The following is a 21,273-nucleotide window of genomic DNA, read 5'->3' as shown; positions in this document are numbered from 1 at the left end:
TGGCACAGGGGTAGATGGACGTTAGTTGCACAGACTTCCATAGCTGGCACATGGGGTGACCTTTTATAAAACCAGCCCAGGAGCCCCATGTGTGGGTGCAGGTTCTCTGCAGAAGGCATTTTGACACTGTGACAGCCTCTGGGCTGGGACTGTTCCATTAAATACATGATAGTTCCAATGAAGTATTGGTCTGGTTATGAGCCTGTTTCAGCAGTCATGGCTGCTAGCTCATGTGTGTCCCAGTGCTTCCTGAATCTCCACAAGTCATGCTGGTGATAACCCAGGCAATCAAGTCAGTACTGGTACCATTAAATGCCATGTGCCAGCTTCTTGTATGCCTGATCTTGGAAAGCCCCAAACAGACCTTATTGCTGTCTACAACTACCTGAAGGGTAGTTGTAGCCAGGAGGGGGTTGGTCTCTTCTTCCAGGCAATCAGCACCAGAACAAGAGTTCACAGTCTCAAGCTGCACCAGGGTAGGTTTAGGCTCGAGGTGAGGAGAAAGTTCTTCACAGAGAGTTGTTAGCCAGGGAGGTGGTGGAATCACCATTCCTGGAGGTGTTCAAGAGGGGATTGGATGTGGCACTTGGAGCCATGGTTTAGTAGTCACAAGGTTTTGGGTGACAGGTTAGATTTGGTGATCCTTGAGGTCTTTTCAAACCATATTGATTCTATGATTCTATGGTTGTACCCTATTCCAAAGTTCTTCACTGAGAGAGTCGTTCGCCATTGGAATGTGCTGCCCGGGGAGGTGGTGGAGTCACCATCCCTGGAGGTGTTCAAGAGGGGATTGGACGTGGCACTTGGGGCCATGGTTTAGTCATGAGGTCTGTGGTGACAGGTTGGACTTGATGATCTTTGAGGTCTCTTCCAATCTTGGTGATTCTGTGATAATAAGGGTCCCTGTTTGGCTGTTTCTTCACCACTAGAGTGTTTGTACTTGTTCATGCTTTTTACAAGTATTCTTAAAAGTTAATAGCCCCTCAGTTTAATCTGATTTACATTAATATCATTTTACTTCTAGATGTGTATGTTTTTTCCCACTAGTACAACCAGTGCTGGTTATCATACCCAGCCTGCCAGAGGCAGGGCCCACTGCATTGTCCCTTTTGTGCATAGCAGCATCTGTGATTATTAATGAAAGTTTCTTTTCTTTATAAATAAAGGATTTGCCTTTTTCATTAGGCCTAAAGGCGTTTTAAGTTTTTAATGCCATTTGTTTTTCATTAAAAAGGTTTTTCTGCCTTAAATCCTTGACTTATTTTTATTAGAAAAGTAATATTCAGCTTTATTTATTTATTTTATTTTATTTATTGGTGCTTAATCCATCAGCTAAATAGGGAGCTGTAATCCCATATGGTAAAGTGTGCCTTGCTGTGTGTGGGGGTGCGTTCATGTCTCTGTGTGCATGGATATTTTTATGCTGCTTTATTTTTTTCCTTTGACTTCCTCTGTTTCCTCTAAATTTGTCCTGGTGCAGAGATTATGAACATTGATGAAAGATTTATTTATATTCACATGCAGAACTGGAAAATCAGTGCAGTGCTGAAGGGACTAATGTTTATTCATAGATTCATAGATTGGTCTGGGTTGCAAGGGACCTTCAAGTTCATCTACTTCCAACCCCCCTGCCATGGGGAGGGACACCTTCCACTAGACCAGGTTGCTCAAGGCATCATCCAGCCTGGCCTTGAATACCACCAGGGAGGGGACATCCACAGCTTTCCTGGGCAACCTGTTCCAGTGTCTCATCACCCTCACTGTAAAGAATTTCATCTCAATATCCAGTCTAAACCTCCCCTTCTGAAGCTTCAGTCCATTCCCCCTCATCTTGCCTGCTCTAAGCCCTTGTAAAATGTCCCGTCATGGATTTGTTCTAGGCTCCTTCAGGTACTGGAAGGCCACTATTAGGTCTTCTCAGAGTCTTCTCCAGGCTGAACAGCCCTAACTCTCATAGCCTGTCCCCATCAGGGAGGTGCTCCAGCCCTCTGATTATCTTTGTGGCCTGTTTTGGACCCACTCCAGCATTTTGATGTCCCTTATCCTTGTTTTCTTTTTACTCTGCTCATAATCAGGGATATTCTTTGTGTACAAATATGTTTTAGTTAGATCATCTATATCTATGTGCAGTGCTACCTCGTTTCAAAATGAGACAGCGGAACTATCTGCTGGAGGCTTATAAACGTTCTAGATGAGATCAAACCTACAATTTATCAGCGGTCACCTTGTTAGGCATTGTCATATTAGTTGATAAGGATCTCGGTTGTGGCTTTAGGGAGGAAGTGGGAGGTGGCAGAAGAAGGTTGAAAGCTGTTAAGCTGAAAAGTAACATGTTTATTCCCATTAGATCTTGCTGACAGGAAATTTTGATTTGGTTATAGTGCAGTTATAGTGGAACAGAAGCAAAAGTTTTTAACCACAAAAATACACTAAAACAGCAGATTGCAGTTTCTGCAGCTTCTTGTCTCTTCTGGGGAATTTTTCAGCCCCCTTTCATTACCCTTCCTGACCTTGTCAATCATTTGTGGAGGAGATGCTCCTGCGTGGGGTACCCCTGTAATATACTGGCTGGGGAGAGGTAAAAGGCTGGTTTTGACATTGCATTCTTTAAAGATTCACTCACCATGGTATGTTGCAGAAGTGATCGAGAGCTCTTGATACTGGTGGTCAAACTAAATGTGTTTGGTCCACGCATTTGCCCCGAAGTTTTTGTTCTTGTCTGTCACTGTCACCTCCATGCATTTGTGCATTCAAGTTTGACTGTGGATGTAGTGAGGGAGTGTTAGAGAAGGAATGGTGTAAAGAAGCGTTAAAATCTCCAGAGACACAGTATGGCAGGTATTGCACTGGCCACAAACCCCCTGTCACACAGAGACAGATGATGCTGTCCTGAAATAAACTGCAAGAACCATGGCAGGTTTTTCAGCTGTTGATTTATTTTTTTTTCTGAGGGAATGAAAAAATAAGAGAGTTATGCAAGTTTAAGTTATTTAAGTTCTTTTGACCTTTTGCTTGTGGATTGTGAATCATGAAATTTTGCAGCAGTGTCAACCTCCAGCAAAACGTTGAATGATTAGAATTCCAGTTAGGCAGCTTCTGTTCTTTAAGAGATTTGCCTTGGAAAAGTAGTTTGATCTGTCAGTTTCCTACTGCTATCCTGCCTAACGTTTACTGAAGAATTCTTGCATTGAAAACATTGAAGGTTTTTGTTTTGACAGTTCATTTTTGTTTATCCTGTTCTCCTTTATGTACAGTATTGGTTGTCCACACAAGATTTACGTGTACAGGCTGCTAGAGCTGAGAGAAACAGGAGTAAGCAGATGGATTTCAGTGGCAACTATTGCCATTTCTTTTAAAACGCCAGGTCTATAAATACTTACAGTCTCTGTTTATTTAAAGTTAAAAGTCTGCAGACATGTATTTGGCTTAACCTCCTACCTGTGGCTCTATTACTGTCCTTTCTTGACCAACTGATATTTGAGGGGGGGAAATGGAGCTGTTTTGAAGCTGATAAGAGTGAGAGATTCTTTTGACTTCGTGGATCATTGTGGTTAAGGCTTGACTGTGGAAGTAAGCAGCTTTTGGAAGACTAGATAATCATTTAAAGGTTGCAACCTCAAAAAGTCTTTTTTTTTCCTCTACATGTTAGCCCTATAGACCTGATTTTTATCATTCTCATAAGTCTGAAAAAGAAATATACTGACCTGCTTCCTCATTTTTAGGCTTTAATCCAGTATGGAATTGGAAATGCTGGTTGAATTTTAACCTAAATGGCCAAGTGATATTTGAGAGTAGATGATTCTAAAATGGGTTCCAGTTATAACAGAGAAGATGTACTCTTAATGTTTTCCTGACATATCAAACAGAAGTGCTTTCCATGAGAAAATTTGAATACCATAGGTAAGGTTGCTGCCATGTGCAGGAGCTGTTGTCCAAAGACGGAATTATGCAGCATAAGAAAAACTTTGTTACAGAAAATTGAAGTGAAAGATTTTTGTGTTGTTTTTTTTTTTTTTTTCGGTCAACAAAAGAGGAGGAAAAAGTGTGGTTATGGTGATTAAGGACTTCTCATCAACTACTGCTATGTGTCTTACTATTTGCTTCATTTTTCTGAAAAGGTGCCATTTCTTTTCTTTTCATGAAAGAAATAATACTGTGGTGACCTCTGTGATGACCATCTCCCCAAGGGCATTGAGAGAAGTGAATTTTAACGGACTAGATCAATGTTAGGCAGACCTTCTTCAGATCTGTGTCATGAGCTTTTGGCCTGGATTCCTATTCCCATGTAGAACCCCCCCAATTTCAGATGGACTGTGGTTTTGCCCCAGTGGGTTTCGGTGTACACTGAAGATTGCAGCTTAGCTGGAAAGAAAACCCTGGGAAGATAATTTTAGACTCTTAACTTTTTCACTGGAGAACACTGTTTCTCATACAAATTGCTGCAAATCTCTGTACTTAGTGAGGCCAACTGTGAAATGAGAATAATAATGCTTATGCACCTTTGTAAAGTGATTTCAAATCTACAAATGGAAATTTAAGTTCAAAGCATTATTATTAAATACGTTTTCTGGATAGGGTAATGAAGAAGAGAGAGGCTTAGCTCCTTTCCTCAGTCTCTTTTCCCAACATGTATTAACTCACTGGTCAGGGTGTATTTTCTGTGCCTTTCTGGAGCTGATAAACAGCTGATGAAAGTCCTTTACAGCTAATGTTTAGTCTGCATTAATTATGCTTTTAGATATTCAGCTATAATTTCCTCTGTAAATTGACCCAAATGTTGTTAACATATAAAAAAAAAAAGTGCTTATCAAGAGAGGAAGTATTTAAGTTTGTAAGAATATTTTTATTTTAAGGGGGTGGCTGTAGACTGGCTAGTAGATGATCAGCAGTTCTAGAAGTTGAACTCCTCTGTTAGCCCATGAAACAGATGAAGAAAGCCAAAGGTTTTCTCATGCAATCATACTACAAAGATCATTATATGAAGAAACAGTAGTGTGATACTGTTTTAATCACCCTTCTGTTTTTAAGGCTTTAGGATTTGCATTTTGAAGTGTGGCCTGTAAAGGCCAGCAAACTGCTTTAAATAACTGAAAGTTAATGGTAAGACTGCAGGTGGGACCTCTTCAACACTGGAAATGAAAAAAAATCCATTTATTTGAAAATGCTGTTCAGTTTAAGCCTTTGGAGCACTGTAGGCAATTGCCTGTTACATTTCAGTTTCTTGCTGGAAGTACTGGTATTGTCCAGCTGTGGCAAGCAACAGGTTGCACTGGGCATTGTGAATTGGTTTCAAGCTCACTAGAGCACTGATTCAGCAGAAGTTCTTATGGAAGCCCTAAGCAATCCTAAAATGGAAGAAAATGTGTAGCTCTTCTAGAGAGGATGAGGTGGCTTTAAGGTTTAAATCTAAACTTGCCCTGTGGTGGAGTTTTGGTGGAGTTTTTTGGAGTGGCTCATTGGTGTCTCAGACTGGTTTACAGAATGTTAAAGGGGTTTCTACAGGGCAGTAGTTAATCAGTGAGCTCTTCATACTCCTTTCTCGGTGGTGTTGTGCTTAAGGCTGTGAAGATGTGTGGACAGCTCTGCACGCTAAAAAGGCAAAGCAACTTTAGAAAGAAAACATTAAAAGATGCTGGGAAAAAGACAGAGCTCTTTGTAGAGTTTTTCACAGAATCACAGAATGCATCAAGTTGGAAGGGACCCTTGAAGGTCATCTTGTCCAACCCCCCTGCAGTCAGCAGGGACATCTCCAACTAGATCAGGTTGCTCATTTTTTGAAGGATCATAAATAGCTGCGTTGAATTTAAAGCAAGTAGCAATGTGCTCACAAGAATGTGCACTGAGGCCCACTTGAAATAGTCAAATAAACCAGAAGACAGCGGAATGGAAATCTTTTATGGTGGTCTTTATATTCACCGCAGGAGAAAGATAGTTACAATGCAAAGTTGTGTATAAGGAACTTAAATGAGGTCTCGGAAAGAGATATTGCTTCTTTAAAAAGAGATGTTCACTAAGGCAGTCATGTTAGTTTTCTGCTATATGGATTTATGGGTTTGAAATGGTTATGCCCCATAACTCTTAATTAAGCTTGACAGTTTTAGTATTGAAACTGAAGGAGCTGGTTGGGAAGACAGTCTGCAAACAAGGGCCTCTCTTAATGGTCCCAGAGCATGTCTTTATTTACAGGCTTTACTGTATTGTGGAGGAAGACACAAAGTAACAGTTATCTTTAATTATACATCATCTGCAGCATGGCAAAACAAGGGACTATAAACAAACCCAAGTGGCTTTATAATAAAAGCAATTTTGTAGACTTTGTGTAGTGACTACACCTACCAAACCTTATTTGTGTGACAAGTATCTTACGGGAATAGATTGTCATCAGGATTTGGTGGGTCTGCTTGTGTAAGTAATCTACTTACAGACATGCTGTGGGGACCCTCTTCCTGGTGAGCCTGTATTTGCTGGGTGTGATATCCTGTTCTACCAGGATACACTAAGTGATCCCAATAATACCATCAGACCATTTATTTGCAAAGGGCTTTTTCAATCATGGTTAAAAGTTAGATGAAGGATGAACAGCACTTGTTCCTAAATTTTCAACATTAAGTAATTTTTCATACCTCTGGAAGAAACATCGCTATTTTGGCAGTGCTCCACATTTGATTTTGTTGGGGTTTTTCATCACTCAGTTAGTTTATTCCAGAACACAAATGTTGGGCAGTTTCTGATTTTAGTAAGCCCACTGAATAGCTTGTTGGAGCTATTCAGCCCACAGAACTTGGATTTTAGTTTTTTGGGGTTGGTTTGGTTGGTTGGTTTGGGGTTTTGTTTTGGTTGGTTTTTGGTTTTTTCTGCCAGAGGCACAGAATGACATATTGCAGAATAAAATCTGAAGAGAAACTTTGTCCAGGCTACATAAAAATTCCTTACATGTCTGATAATGTAATGCAATTTTCATTGCCTCGGTGGTTTTCAGCTTTCTTTTAGTTTATTTTAACATTTCTCCAGATGTAGATTTATTTACTTATCAAATGTATAGAAGTAGGTCTTAAAAATATTTTGTTAAAAAAACCAGGCAGCAGTGCATGGGAAGTTAGAGAATGTCCTAAAACGGGCAGCAGGACTGAGCTGTCTGCATTAGCTAAAAAATTAAGTCTAGAAATAATAAAACGGAACTCATGAAAACAAAAGACATAATTTTAGAAGTGAAATGTTTGTGAAGGTTGCTGGCAAATTTCAGTTACTGCCTTTCCTTCCTACTTCTCTTAAAAGGATTCTCATGACGGTAGCAGAAAATGTTCTCCTGCTCATCACTCTTTACCGGAGCCTCACCCTTGGGGCCTGAACACTCATAAGGTCACCCTGAAAGCAGTCCTTGCCCTTGTGAACCTTCTGGATGGCACTGTGGACCTTGCATCAGATGTGCTCCCTTCAAAGTACAAAAAATCTTCTTTGGGAAAACCAGAAGACTGAAAAGGTGTGGTAGCCATGATGGTTGTCTGTGGCATCCTGCCCCAAGAGGCAGGTGATGTTGCAGAAGCTGTCACCTCAACATGGAATTTCATCAAAGCACATGAGGTGAAATCTTGGGAGTCAATGGGAGATTAATCCTCAGTCTCACCCATTGTATCTGAGGAGTAAATAATTGATGGTTGCAGAGATCACTTACAATTTACCCAACTCTTTTAAACTCAGTGAAGCGTCTAAATACAAAACCCAAGCAACTCCAAAGTCTAGGGTTACCTAGTTGAATGCTATGTGCAGTTAAATAAGTGCTTAAATAGTAGACCAGAGTGCAGGACAGGAAGAGATCCTGTATTTCATTGAGATGGCTGAAGGGACACAGTTTATAAAGTTGTCCAAACTAGTATTTGTCCAGAAGCTATCTGTGATTTGTAAGGTTTGTTATGAGATCGAGGTGAAAAACAGAAAGGAGCCTTTGGGGGTTTTACATTTTCATTTAGCTTATTTGCTGAATAGAAGCATGATCTTCCTGCAGTCATATAATGCCCAGTTTCCCATTTCTGAAAATGAGAAGTTCCTGTCTGAGTGCACAGCACTACCCTGGAGTTTAGTCCTTGGGGGTGATTAGCAAGCACACACACCATTTCTTCCCTTTTCTGGGTGCTAGAGCACTTGAACAGGCTGCTCAGCAAAGTTGTGGTGTCTCAATCTCTGGAGGCATTCAAAACCTGCCTGAGTATGTTCCTGAGTGGTTTACTCTAAGTGATCCTGCTCAAGCAGAGGGGTTTGACTAGATGATATCCAGAAGTCTCTTCCAACCCCTAATATTCTGTGATTCTGTGACTTTTAGCCACAGTGTACTTATCTTGAGCATGGTAGTTAGGCTGTGTATACTGGGCAGAGGGAGGATCTGATATACAGAAAGAGTGCAATCCATCAGAGTAAGCGTACTGGCAAGGAATTGGTCTGAGCTTGTCAGTGGGAATACCAGGAGCAGTGGGAAGGCTGAAGAATCTAAAATCCTGCTCTGTTGGATTTAGACATCTTATGCTGTGCTGCAGAAAGTTATTTCCTCTTTTTGTGACTCCAGGTGCCCAATCTCCTAAAGATAGTGAGAGAAACACTTTTCTCACCTTGAAAATATCCTACAAAACCAGAGGTTAGGCTGATCTCTGAAAGCACTTAGCATGCTGGGAAAGAGGCAACACTGGGTCTAATGTTCTTGTAAACCGTGGTGAAGTAATTGGAGGATTTATTCAAGGTGTGAAAGACAGGTTTGTGTGAGTAAATGTTGGAGAGCAAGCTGTGTCCAGACTGCAGAGTCAGAATTCCACATGCTCCTTCCCTTTAACTGTTTTATGAAAATAATTTCATTGATTGAACTTTTGGAGGCAGGAGGGAATGACTTTGTCTTCCTGGGTGGGTTACTCTAGGTGATGCTGCTCCAGCAGGGGGTTGGACTAGATGATCTTTAAAGGTCCCTTTTAATCCCTAACATACCATGATCCAGTGATCTGCTTCCCCATGAATAATGTCATGTCTGGGTAAGAGAGCTTTGCCTTGACTGAAGTGGAATTTGTATATGAATTCCCTCTGACAGAGAAAGACCCTGAATGTGGGTCATCTGCCTCCTGAGGGAGCACTCCAGCTATTAATATGTGTTGATAAAAGCTATTGCTGCTTCCTGGTTTTAAAAAAGGAGATGGCTGACACTGTGAAGCCAAATCTATTAGGTATGCTTGGAGAAGAGCTACTTCAAACATGCCCTTCAAATGAGATCAGTGGAGAAATGTGTAGTTGTTGGATAGTAGTGGTGGTTTGAGATCAAAGGAGGCATCAGGTTCTGTCAGCCTCTTAAACTTCAGGTGTGTCTCAGTGTAGATGGAAATCAGACTTTTATGTGCAAATGTTAATGACAAGAACTGAAGTGGCAGTGGAGTGTTTGGTGGCAGCAGAGTGGGGGCTTTGAGTGCTGAGTAGTGAGGCACTTAAGCCTTCATGTGGATCTTACTCTTTGGTCAGTAATATGTAAATCATCAGATATTTATTGAATTTCTTCAATCCTATAGAAAATACTCAAAGATATCTGTTGACCATAGATAGGTGAAATAAGTTGACATTGTAGTGTTTGCAGAGCTGAGTGTTTGCTGTGGGTATTGTGCATTATACCAATTTGCCCAAAGAGACTACTGACATCTGCCTTCTCTGCTGTGTGATTCCTTGAAGTCACCTTCTGCTCACTCGTGCAGATTGAGCTGATGATAAGGGCTGAACTTCTGAAGTCAGCCGGGGAGTTTGCATGCCTAGCTGTATCCTTAGAAATAGAGACATCCCAGATAACAAGGGTTGTTAGCATGGTGCATTCAGACAACTTGATGCTGTGTTTTTCAAATGCAAGGAGGACATTAAATTAGAGCTGGCTATTAGCTAGGAAGTGAGCAACTGTTTTGCATTTCAAGGTTGGAACTTACATGAATAGTAATCATTGGTTTGGGGGCACTGAAGAGGCTTAGTGGTTCCTAAAGTTTCTCTAGGTGAATATTTTTTAATCTTTTTGAGGAAAGGTTAAAACTAGAAGCTAATGTTTTACAGTAATTGTTCAGCCTGAAGATAAAATGGAAATTTCATAGATTCTCTCCGTATCCACTTTCATTTTTGCTTTGATGTCAAATTTACCATAACACTATCAATATTTTTACAGCAAGCTCCTGTGTCTAATCCTTGTCTTTTAAGAGCTTCAAATTGGTATCAAACTTTGAAGGTGTACTGTCTCAAAGATGACTTGCCTGTGAATAACAAAATGAAGCATTATATATATATGTGTGTATATATATATATATGTATATATAAAGTGACTACAGTAAAATTTGTGCACTTTTAATGTTGATCTGAAGTATGAAGGGTTGTGCTATATTCTGCAACCTTGGGAAGCAGACTTCCCATTCTGCAGGGAGTTGTCCTTCTTCCTGCTCCTTTACTCCCTATTCATTTGTTCAGCCTCAGCTGTCTATTTTTTCCATGCCACAGGATGAAATATAGCTGACTAATCTCCTGTACCCTTATTTGTCCGTGCCTGTATGAGAAAATTCTTTCTTGCTGGGCAATTTCAGTCCAACTAGTAGTCCAAAAAACAGGGAGAGTATAACCAACTAGATGATAACATCTAAACTGGAAATAACCTCTTGCTTCCAGCTGCTGCTGAGCTTTGTTGTGCTGAGGTTAAAATGAAAGTCCTGTTTGCACAGAGCTCAAAATGATGGATGCATGGTCCAGCACATCTTGGGAAGCAGGCCTGTGTGAACCTTATGAGGTTCAACAAGGACAAGTGAAAGGTCCTGCACCTGAGTCAGGGCAATCCTTGGTATCAGTACAGGCTGGGGGGTGATGAAATTGAGTGCAGCCCTGTGGAGAAGGACTTGTGGGTGCTGGTGGATGAGAAGCTGGACATAAGCCAGCAATGTGCACTTACATCTCAGAAGGCAAATGGCATCTTGGGCTGCATCAAAAGCTCAAATTCTCCCCCTCTCATCCAGTCTGATGAGACCCCAAGTACTGTGTCTGGCTCTGGAGCTTTCAGCACAAGAAGGACATAAACCTGTTCAAACAGGTGCAGAAGAAGTCATAAAAAATCATCTGAGTGCTGGAGCATCAATCCTGTAATGCCAGGCTGAGAGAGCTGGGGTTCTTTACCTGGAAGATGAGAAGGCTCCAAGGAGAACTTACACAACCTTTCAATATTTAAAGGGGACCTATAAGAAATCTGGGAGACTTTTTATCAGGGCCTGTTGTGACAGGACAAGGGGTGATGGTTGAAACTAAAAACATGTGATTCAGAGAGAAGGGAGAGTGTTTTTACAGTGTCGGTGGTGAAACACTGACCTGTGTTGCCCACAGAGGTGGTAGATGCCCCATCCCTGGAAACATTCCAGGTCAGGTTGGACAGGACTCAGCAATCTGATCTTTTTTGAGATGTCCCTGCTCACTGCAGTGGAACTGATCTAGTTGAACTTTAAAGGTTCCTTCAAACTCAAACCATTCTGTGAGTCTGTCTTTGGAGACAAGCAGTGAGAGTATGAGGTAAACCAAGCCAAAGGCCTTGCAGTAGCAAACAGTGTACCTCCAAGGGCCTGTTAGGGTTTAAATACCTTGCTGCTTCCCCAAAGTCATTGCTTCCTCTGATAGTTTTATTTTCAAACAAGAGTTGGCAATGGGGCTCAAACATCCTTAATAATAATAATAACAATAACGATAGACTGTTGTGATTTGTATTTAAATAGACAGTTCTCGTGATTCAGTTCAGCCAAATGTTGCCTTGGAGAGTTGAAACCTACCATGAATTTTCTTTTTGATGCTGGGCAAGTTATCTGAAACTGAAGAGTCACTACTAGGAACTTTGTGACCTTATTTTGTTTGACCAGACTGAGGTGTTTGACATATTAAAGGCAGAAGTCCCAAAGCACATAGAAATGCATCTAGGGGCTGTAGGAGCTGTTATCAAAAGTGTCCCACTGTGTACTGAGATGAAAAACATAGTCTGCAGAGAAGCACCAGAGTTAATTGACAAATTTTCATTGCAAGGTGTCGGATTCTTCCAGCAGCAGTGGTCAATAATGTAGGTGGATTATCCCATGTGTGTGGCTGTGTTTGTGACTTACTGTGAAAAATTAGTTGCTTTGAATTCATCCCCATGAATTCTTGTAGAGGGCCCTCCAGAGAGTATCACATTTGCAGCTTTTCAATAAGACTGTTTGCACAACTCCCCTTTGCTTCCTGCCTTTCTTGCTGGAATTTGCCTGGAGAATTAAGAGCTGTAAAATACTTAACAATCAATGGAATTTACATGAAAAAATTAACACTAAAATGCATTGATAGGGATAACACTGCCTTTGCACAAAAAGCAGCTGGCTATGCATATTTGATTTATTCATTCAATAAGTTTCAGAACATGTTTGTAAGGTCTGTGATCCTTTTGCATAATTTGTGCTGGTTTATTATTGGAGTTGTCACTCTTAGGAGGGAAATTAAATGGCTTGTTTGGAGGCTTGGGATTCAGCGTGGTAAAGTGCAGCTACACAATGTTTTTATAAGTAGTGGCTATAATTAATACAATAGTCCAAGCTGAACTGTTTCTCTGAATTAAAGCTGACAACTGCCTTGTTAGCAAGAGCACAGACGTGGGAAGTGGATTTTACTCACTGTCTCAAAACAAGTTTTTTCCAAGTAGCAATTCTGCAGGAGTTATGAAACTTCTAAAACATAAAGCATTTACAATTCAGAGCAGTAGTTATTTCACAGTATCACAGTACATTAGAGGTGGGAAGGAATCTCAAGAGATCACCGGGTCCAACCCCCCTGCCAAAGCAGGATCACTTAGGCTAGTCCTAAGGTAGTAGGAGTGCACCCAGGTGGGTTTTGGAAGTCTCCAGAGGAGACTCCACAACCTCTCTGGGCAGCCTGTTCCAGTGCTCTGTCACCCTCGCTTCTATGCTCAAGCTTGAACCCGTTATTTCTTGTCTTCTTAGTGTGCATTTGGGCTGCATATGTCTGAAAGCATCCTTTTTAGATTCCCTGAGCACTGGTTTTCCTGGTGAAGGGAAGCAGTGCTGAGGGAATAGCTCAACAGCAGAATGAAGAGCCTTTTTGCACAAGATGCATTATCTCTTCAGGACAAAGTGAGGTTTTATTCTAAAAGGTGACCTTAAAAAATAGTTTCATAGGATTCACTGTTAAATGCTTTTCCAGGAATTTATAGAGCAGATTAAGCCCAAGTTTGGGTTAATGTTCCCCGCAACCTTCCCTACGTGACAAATCCAAGTGTCAGGTTGCCTCTTAACAGACTAAACTGAGAGCCAAATTTTTTCCTGAGTGCAAGGTTACAAAAATCTGTTGCTCATTTGAATTTGGGTTTGTTAATGTCATATTTCATACCTTTAGAAGCTGACTTGTGGATTATCTTCTGTTAGTGACATCTGCTTTACCAATAGCAGAAGTTCCCATTCCAGCTTTTTTTTGACTTAGCAAAGCTTGGCACTACACAGAGGCAGAGTTTTTTTTTCAATACACATAGTATGCTAAGATAGTTTTTAAAGCAAAAACTGATAGTTCTGACATTTTTCTGGGTAGGTTTTATTTCAATTCAGTAGGACAGTTAGCAACACAGACAAAATCCCACCCAAACCAAACCCCGCACCAATAAGATAGCAAGCTGCTGCAGTCATTTGGCTTTGTTGGTCATATCAGGACCCTTATCTATCTTCTCTGTAGTTCTGCATGAACAGTATTTTATATTGACTGTTTTCAAGAACTTCTTTCTTCAGGGTTTATTATGCTAAACTTCCACTAAATATAACTTACATGGAATTTGTGGAATCACAGTCTCAATGCTAATTCTTCTGCAGCAGAGGAAACTTCAACTGCCGTACAAAGACCTGCCTCAGCCTTTCATTTGTCTTTTATCAATGCCACATTTTTGGAGTTGTGAAAAAATGCCTTATCCTTCCCCCATGGGAAAAGAAATAATTTCTTTCTTTTTTTTTCTTAATCCTGTAAGGTAGACTGATGTGAGAACAGCAGGAGCAGGAGGAATTTTTCAGTGGCATCGTTTTTTCCCAGAATCTCACAGTATATTTGGACTCCCACCGTATGTGATCAGGAGTATGCATAACCCAAAATCTCTGCAGTGTTTTTTGAAGGGATTGTGGAATCTCAGCATGGTAGGAGTTGGAAGGGACCCTTGGGGATCATCTAGTCCAATCCCTCTGCTGAAGCAGGGGCACCCACAGCAGATTGCCCAGGATCACAACATCCAGGCAAGGGTGGAATCTCTCCAGAGGAGACTCCACAACCTCTCTGCGCAGCCTGCTCCGGGGCTGCAGCACACTCACAAGGAAGTAGTTTTTCCTTGTGTTTAGGTGGAACCTCCTGTGCTCCAGTTTGTGCCTGTTGCCCCTTGTCTTATCACTGGGCGCCATGACAAGATGTGGCCCCATCCTCTTGGGGCCCCTTAGCTGTTGATCAGCATTGAGAAGATCTCCTCTAAACAGCCCCAGGTATCTCAGCCTTTCCTCCTCACCGAGATGCTCTAGTCACTTCAGCATCTTTGTAGCTTCCCCTGTACTCTGTCCAGTAGTTCCCTGTCTCTTGAATCGAGCACCCAGAACTGAACACAATACTCCACTCATTAGGACAGAGTGCTCACTAGATCCTTGGAAAGGTTAGGAGTGGCTCCTCTTCAGGCAAGCACTAAATCACAAATACCAAACAAGCCAAAACATGAACTGCTTACGGGAAGCCTCTTTCTGTGGTTGAAGTCCTGACTTTTTTGTAATACTTCGTTAGCTCCTTTAGGCATTCTGATATCTTAGCACATTGTGTGTTACTGCTTACACCATTTCACAGAGACTGGGAGTAGCAGTGATCTGTCCTCAAGGAAAGACAAGATTGTCTGAAGCAGAGAAAGCTTTTTCCCCCTCAGAAAATTCAATAGCCAGGAGCCTCACAGTGTGTGAAATAACTTCAAGCAATATTATTCTAACACTGAAAGGAAACAAAGAAAGAACAGATGTTGTATTGGTTACTAGAGAAAAGGTTGTCTTTAAATATACATATATATGTATATATGCATTTTGCATATGCTTTGTGACAGGCACAGAGACTGAAGAATGACATGTGACAAGAGGAAATTAAAAATGCATAATGATATTCTAAATATTTATAGAATACCTAGATGAATGTAAGCTGAGGAGGCTTTTAGAATAGAAAAAGTTCTGGGCCCCTCAGTTCAGGAGAGATGTTGAGATGCTGGAACGTGTCCAGAGAAGGGCAACAAAGCTGGGGAGGGGTTTGGAGCACAAGCCCTATGAGGAGAGGCTGAGGGAGCTGGGGGTGCTTAGCCTGGAGACGAGGAGGCTCAGAGGAGACCTTATTGCTGTCTACAGCTACCTGAAGGGAGGTTGTAGCCAGGTGGGGGTTGGTCTCTTCTTCCAGGCAACCAGCACCAGAACAAGAGGACACGGTCTCAAGCTGCATCCGGGGAGGTTTAGGCAGGATGTTAGGAAGAACTTCTTCATAGAGAGAGTGATTGCCCATTGAAATGGGCTGCCCAGGGAGGTGGTGGAGTCACCATCACTGGAGGTGTTTAGGAAGAGACTGGATGGGGTGCTTGGTGCCAGGGTTTAGGTGATTAGATAGTGTTGGATGATAGGTTGGAACCAATCCCAACCTGGTCTATTCTATTCTATTCTATTCTATTCTATTCTAAAATATATTGAAATTCTTTTGAGTGAGTTAAAAGGCATTGCATGGGCTGTCAGAGACCTTCACAACACCTTTGATTAAAACAATTTTTAAGCAGCCATGAGAAAAACTTCATCAATGCAGTGGTGATAAATAGAAGTTGGGAAGTAGAGAAGGGCAAGGGTTTTCAGAAAGAAAAAGTAGTTCACCAGTGGTCCCAGTGGGACTTGCAGGGATTATTGATTGATTTGCCACCTAGGAAAGTTAGGAAATAGAATCATAGAGTAGTTTCAGCTGGAAGAGACCTTGAAGATTCTTGAATCCAACTGTTAACCCAACACTGCCAGGTCACCACTGAGCCATGTCCCTCCACACCACATCTACCTTTTAAATACCTCCAGGGATGGTGGCTTCAGTACTTCCCTGGTTCTGTTTCCAACAGGATTAAAATGCCCCAGCTTTATCCAAAGACTAGGAATTTTCCAAGTTTGCCAAAAGATTTTTTTAAGTCAATTTTTGCATATAACTGGTTGTTGATGTAGTTGTGCACCTGTCAATACCTAAGTTCTGCCTGTAAGACTGCATGGTTTAGAATCAGCAAAAAGGAAAACAAGCAGGTAAAACTAGAGATGAACAAATTTGGTTCCCTAAATGAAGGAAGAAAATTCTTATGGTCATCATCCTTCTGTCCTCCTGTCCTGCAGAAATTAGGCCTTACTGCACAGTTAATTCATCTACAAAAGAACTCACACTGTGGGACTTGGTTTCATTCATTCTCTGTGATGATGTAAACATCACGAATAAGCTGGACGTTTTGTGTGGAGTAGCTTATTATTTTTTGCTTGTGCTGCAGATGGCTGAATTTGCTCAGTCTGCAAATGCTGCAAGAAAAGTATTTAATGAAAACTATACTAAAAATGGAAGAAACTATGCAAGAGACCAGCTCGTTCTGCCTCTAACAAAATCTTCTTCAGTGAAGATACTCCTGTCTAGGGACAGCTTTTATTTTCACTGTTGGATTCTTGCTTACAAAATTCTCTTTCCCATTAGTCCAAACAGAATGTAATTTTGTTAATGGCTGGGTCAGGGTGATAATTATCTTGTGTGGAAAAATGGATGGGCAGACAGTCCAGGGGGTAGATGGTCCCTAATTTGTTAGGGGTTTTTAAAGATAAATGGTCTTGAAGTAGATTCGTTTTCAAACGCATAGGCAGTAGAGTGCTGAGAGCAGTGGCACTCTGAGCTCTCATCGGTTTTTCTCAGAGTGATGGATGTTGCATATTCTGCTCGTTGACATGATCTCTGCCATCACCAGTCCCAATTTATTAATAGTTTTTAGGGCAATGCTTGTAAATTATTGCAGCCCAATTTTCTTACTGTTTTAACATCTACAGAGGATGGAGATCTTTGTGCAGCTTTGTATTAACTCAGTGAGGACCATTAAAATATTGTCATTTAGGCTCCTTTTGGTAGTGTTAGTCATGGTGTTTTATCATGCATTAATTGCAGTGGTTTGAAATACCTGGAGCAGGCTACACCAGGGAAAGCTTAGGTTGCATATTAGGAAAAAATTTCTCTACTGTAAGAGTGGTCAGGCTTTGAAACAGGCTGCCCCTGGAGGTGGTGTAGTCACCAGTCCTGGAGGTGTTAGAAACCCATGTAGATGTGGCACTTCAGGACTTGGTTTAGTGATCGTGGTGATGTTGTGTTCACGGTTGGACTCAATGATCTTCAGGCTGTTTTTTGCTAACCTTAATGATTCTGTGATTCTACAATCTACCTCTTTGCAACAACTGAACAAATAAGAGCCAGCAGCTCTTACAGCCCTCACTGGAAGCTCTTGGAAGCATTATCTCTGAAAATTGGCCTTTGAAGTCTCAAATATGGACACCTACAGCCAAGCCTTGATTTCAAAAATGTATCTTAATACATAACGAGTCCTCTTGATGTGCAAAAGAAGCTAAAAGCCTACTGTGTTTTCATGTGCAGATGGGACTTAAGGGCTTAAAACAGTCACAAAAATACCTTTTGTGATTCCCCAGCAGGAGGAGGTTTACAGCAGCACCCGTCTCTGTTTGCATTATATCAGAAAAAGAACCTGTGATGTTTGCTGGCTCTCTTCAGTGAAGGGCACCACTAGATGATTCTGTTTAATATAAGGAGTTGTCTGCCTTTCTTACTTAACCATCATTAGGAGATCATGCTGCTGAGGTCCCATTTTGTGAGGCAGCTGGAAATTGGCACTTAGTTTGAATGTATTGTGTTCTCCTTTTCTCTTAGAGTTCAAGGACAAGGGAAAACTGTTCAGACTATGCACAGAAAAAGTGTTGTCTCACTTCCCTTTGTCTGTTTGGTCCTCTGACCTCTCCATTCTTTTCTAAGTAAATTCATTTCCTAAGTAATTTATTCCACTGTACATACATGAATTAAATGGAAATGTGGAACATGGCTGTAGATATGCAAGATGTAAGACATGAGGGAAGGTATTTGAAAGCACCACACAGAAGATCTCTCTGATAAATGCAGAGACATTTTACTGGAGTAAAAATTATCTAGGTCTTCAGTAGTGTTTCTCTTTGTACTTACAAAGGAGGACAGTACTCAGGGTCAGTCTCTTCTTCCTTGTAACAAGTGATAGGATGAGAGGAGATGGCCTCAAGTAGCACAAGAGGGTGTTAGAAGAAAATTCTTGCCTGAAGGGGTTCTCAAATACTGAACAGGCTTCTCAGGGAGGTGTTTGAATCCCCATCCCTGGAGGTGTTACAAAGAGGCAGAGATGTGGTGCTGAGGGACAGGGTTTAGCTCCAGCTTTGATAGAGTTAGAGAATGGTTGGAGTCAATGAGTCTTTTCTAACTAAAAGAATTCTATGGTTCTACTACTGTTATTCTCATTTAGGGAACTGAGGCACAGAATGGGGAAAATCTAAATCACTTGTAAGGCAAGGTGCAGAATCATGGTGTCATGATCTTCTGACTCTCACTTCATGCTCCTAAGCAGACATTTCATGTGTTATTCCAAAGATTGTCCCTTCCTTCCTCTCACCCCGAAATGTTCCTGCACCTTCAGGACTTTCACCACCTGTCTCTTCCCTGGTAATGTCATGTGGCTTGAGCCACAGTTTCACCTGTAGCTCTGCTATATTGGATCTGCTCAAAAGCCCCAAAGACTTTCTAGTGATAGAGGTTTTCTTTTTTCAATTACAGTGGCTTCACATGACCAAATAATACTTCATTAACCTGATTGCCTAAGGATATCAAGCTCCAGGGGAAAGTGGTATTCCTGTATAATTGACAGGATAATTAGGAAGAGAAATAATGCAAATCCCACCACAGGAAACCATCAGAAGATTTGCCTATTTACACTTTGAAACCAAAGTCTGTCATACCAAAAATCCTTTTCTTTTAAGGCTTTTGTATTTGTAGCTTTATTATCAACCTTCACAATGGACTCACTGCTAAGGCATGAGGCTTTAGGAACCCAATCAAGTTGGATCAGTTCAGGTTGCTGGTAAATCCACTGATTTTTAGTCTGGAGGCTAAGGTTTGCTTTTGCTTCTACTAGCTTTCATTTTAAGCTCTGTGGGCATGGCCTTTCTTTCTGTATTTGTAAAGCATCGAGCAGAGTGGATCCACCAAAGTTAGGGCTTCTTCATTATAAGAAAACATAGACACAGAAGCCACTGGTGGCTACATGAGTTCTGTATCCACCAGGAGAGTGGAATATTGAACCTAGATTAGAGACAGCTTCATATGGAGTCAGCTACAGTCTTCCCTGTTAATAGAGGCCATGGCAAAGCTGCATCCAGGTGGCAGCAGCAAGCAGGAGAATAAATGAGAGAGCTGTATAGATGTGGGGTCTTGCTGAGGATGGCCTTCAGTAGGTAGAAGTCCCTTATAAATTTTTCAGAAGTCACTTACAAATTAAAAGGCTAGCAAAACTACCAAATAAAGGGTCTCTAATGAAGTTCTGGCAGCTTCTCTGTCTGAAAATGATGAAACCTAATAAGCAAGGAAATTAGTAGAGTTGCTCTGAGGTGGTTGGACTAAAATTAATATGGCAAAAGCACAATTAAAAAAAAAAGGAGGGGTGGGGGAAATCAATACTCTTGCTAATAAGAATCAACGTTTATCTTACAGGAAACCTGAAGTTTTGCCTTCTGATTCTGAACCAGCCTTTCAACAAAGGTCATTTTCATTGTCTGTGGAGCAAAGGTAATAATAACTTCCATACATCTTCATTTGCTTATTTCCTTAGCTGCCACCCAGCTAATGCACCTCATGTCTGTTGAATCGCAATGTGGCAATTTCCTCTTAACTAGAGCAACCTTCTGGTTAGCGTGTGGATCAGCAGAGTCTGTCCCTGGCTGCTGAATGCAGCAAATGAGCTGATTATGCAAATTCTGCATCTCTGCATTGCTTACGTCAGTGGGAACTTTATGGACTGATCGGTGTCAGGCTGGAGCTTCTCGCAGAGGCATCTTAGGGACGAGCATTGTTCTGCTGACAAAGTGTGGTAGATCAGCGGTGCGGTTATGCGTCTGCACGCCAGTGTTCCTTTAAAGGTCACCGGTGAAATGTGTTCATTCTAATCACAATAAAATGAACCGTGCAGATAGGAGGTTGTGGAAGCAGTGGGAATTTGCATGCGTGTCGGAAAGATGCAAAGCAGATTTCACTACCCCTTTGTTTAATAGGCTCAGTTCTAATCATCATCTCTGGTATGATAGCGGCAGATTCACTGACATTTTGTGGAGATATGTAAATCTTTACAAGCTTGGAGCTATGAATTTCTCCAGTGCAGAAATGTAGACCTTCAGAAGCTTCCTGACAAACCACAGGAGCTGTATCTAAATTTTAGCAGGCTGGGAACCTTGCAGAGAGATTCCTCTTAACTGGCTGGGGCAGGCAGAGCTATTTGATTTTGCCATGGGTGTAAGGGCTGGCAGGGGGTAGCTGTGTGGTTGAAAGAAATTGGAGTAAGGGATGAAGTGAGCAGGATGTGTTCATGGTGCTTAGTTCCCATAAACCTAAATTACTGATTCACATATTGCATTGAGTTGACCCTCAAAGGTCGTTTTGTCCAACTCCCCTGCAGTGAAAAGGGACACCTCCGACCAGATCAGACTGCTCAGGAACATGTCAAGCCTGATCCTGCATGTCTCCAGGCCTCAATCACATCCCTGGGCAACCTGTTTCAGTATTTCACCACTCTTTCATTGCAAAGAACTTCTTCCATATGTCCAACCTAAATCTACCCTGCTGTAGTTTCAAACCATTGTCCCCCATCCTATCACTACAAAGCCCTTCTAAACAGTCCTTCCTTAGCCTCCTGTATGTCCCCTTCAGGCACTGAAATGCTGCCATAAGGTTTCCCCAGAACCTTCTCTTTTCCTGGCTGAATAACCCCAATTCTTTCATCCTGTCTTTGTAGGAGAGGTGCTCCAGCCCTCTGATCATCTTGGTCCTTCTCTGGACCTGCTCCAGCAGGTTCATGTCTATCTTGTGTGTCTCTTGTGGTGCAGGACCTTGCACTTTGCTTTATTGAGCTTCAGGAAGTTCAACTCAGCCCGC

General features: G+C 41.5%; 1 protein-coding gene across 1 annotated transcript in view; it reads left to right on the top strand.

Annotated features, from left to right (window-relative positions):
• Window positions 1–21,273, top strand: part of TPK1 (thiamin pyrophosphokinase 1) — a 339,092-nt gene that overhangs the window by 48,887 nt on the left and 268,932 nt on the right. The window contains exon 2 of the mRNA XM_054160983.1: window positions 19,840–19,914. Within this exon, the coding sequence (XP_054016958.1) occupies window positions 19,840–19,914 (75 nt within the window). The remainder of the gene's footprint in view (window positions 1–19,839; window positions 19,915–21,273) is intronic.

The sequence above is a fragment of the Dryobates pubescens genome, chromosome 4, assembly GCF_014839835.1.
Source record: "Dryobates pubescens isolate bDryPub1 chromosome 4, bDryPub1.pri, whole genome shotgun sequence".
Taxonomy (NCBI): Eukaryota; Metazoa; Chordata; class Aves; order Piciformes; family Picidae; genus Dryobates; species Dryobates pubescens.
The sequence above is the reverse complement of the archived record's forward strand: the minus strand, read 5'-3'. Positions and strand labels throughout refer to the sequence as shown.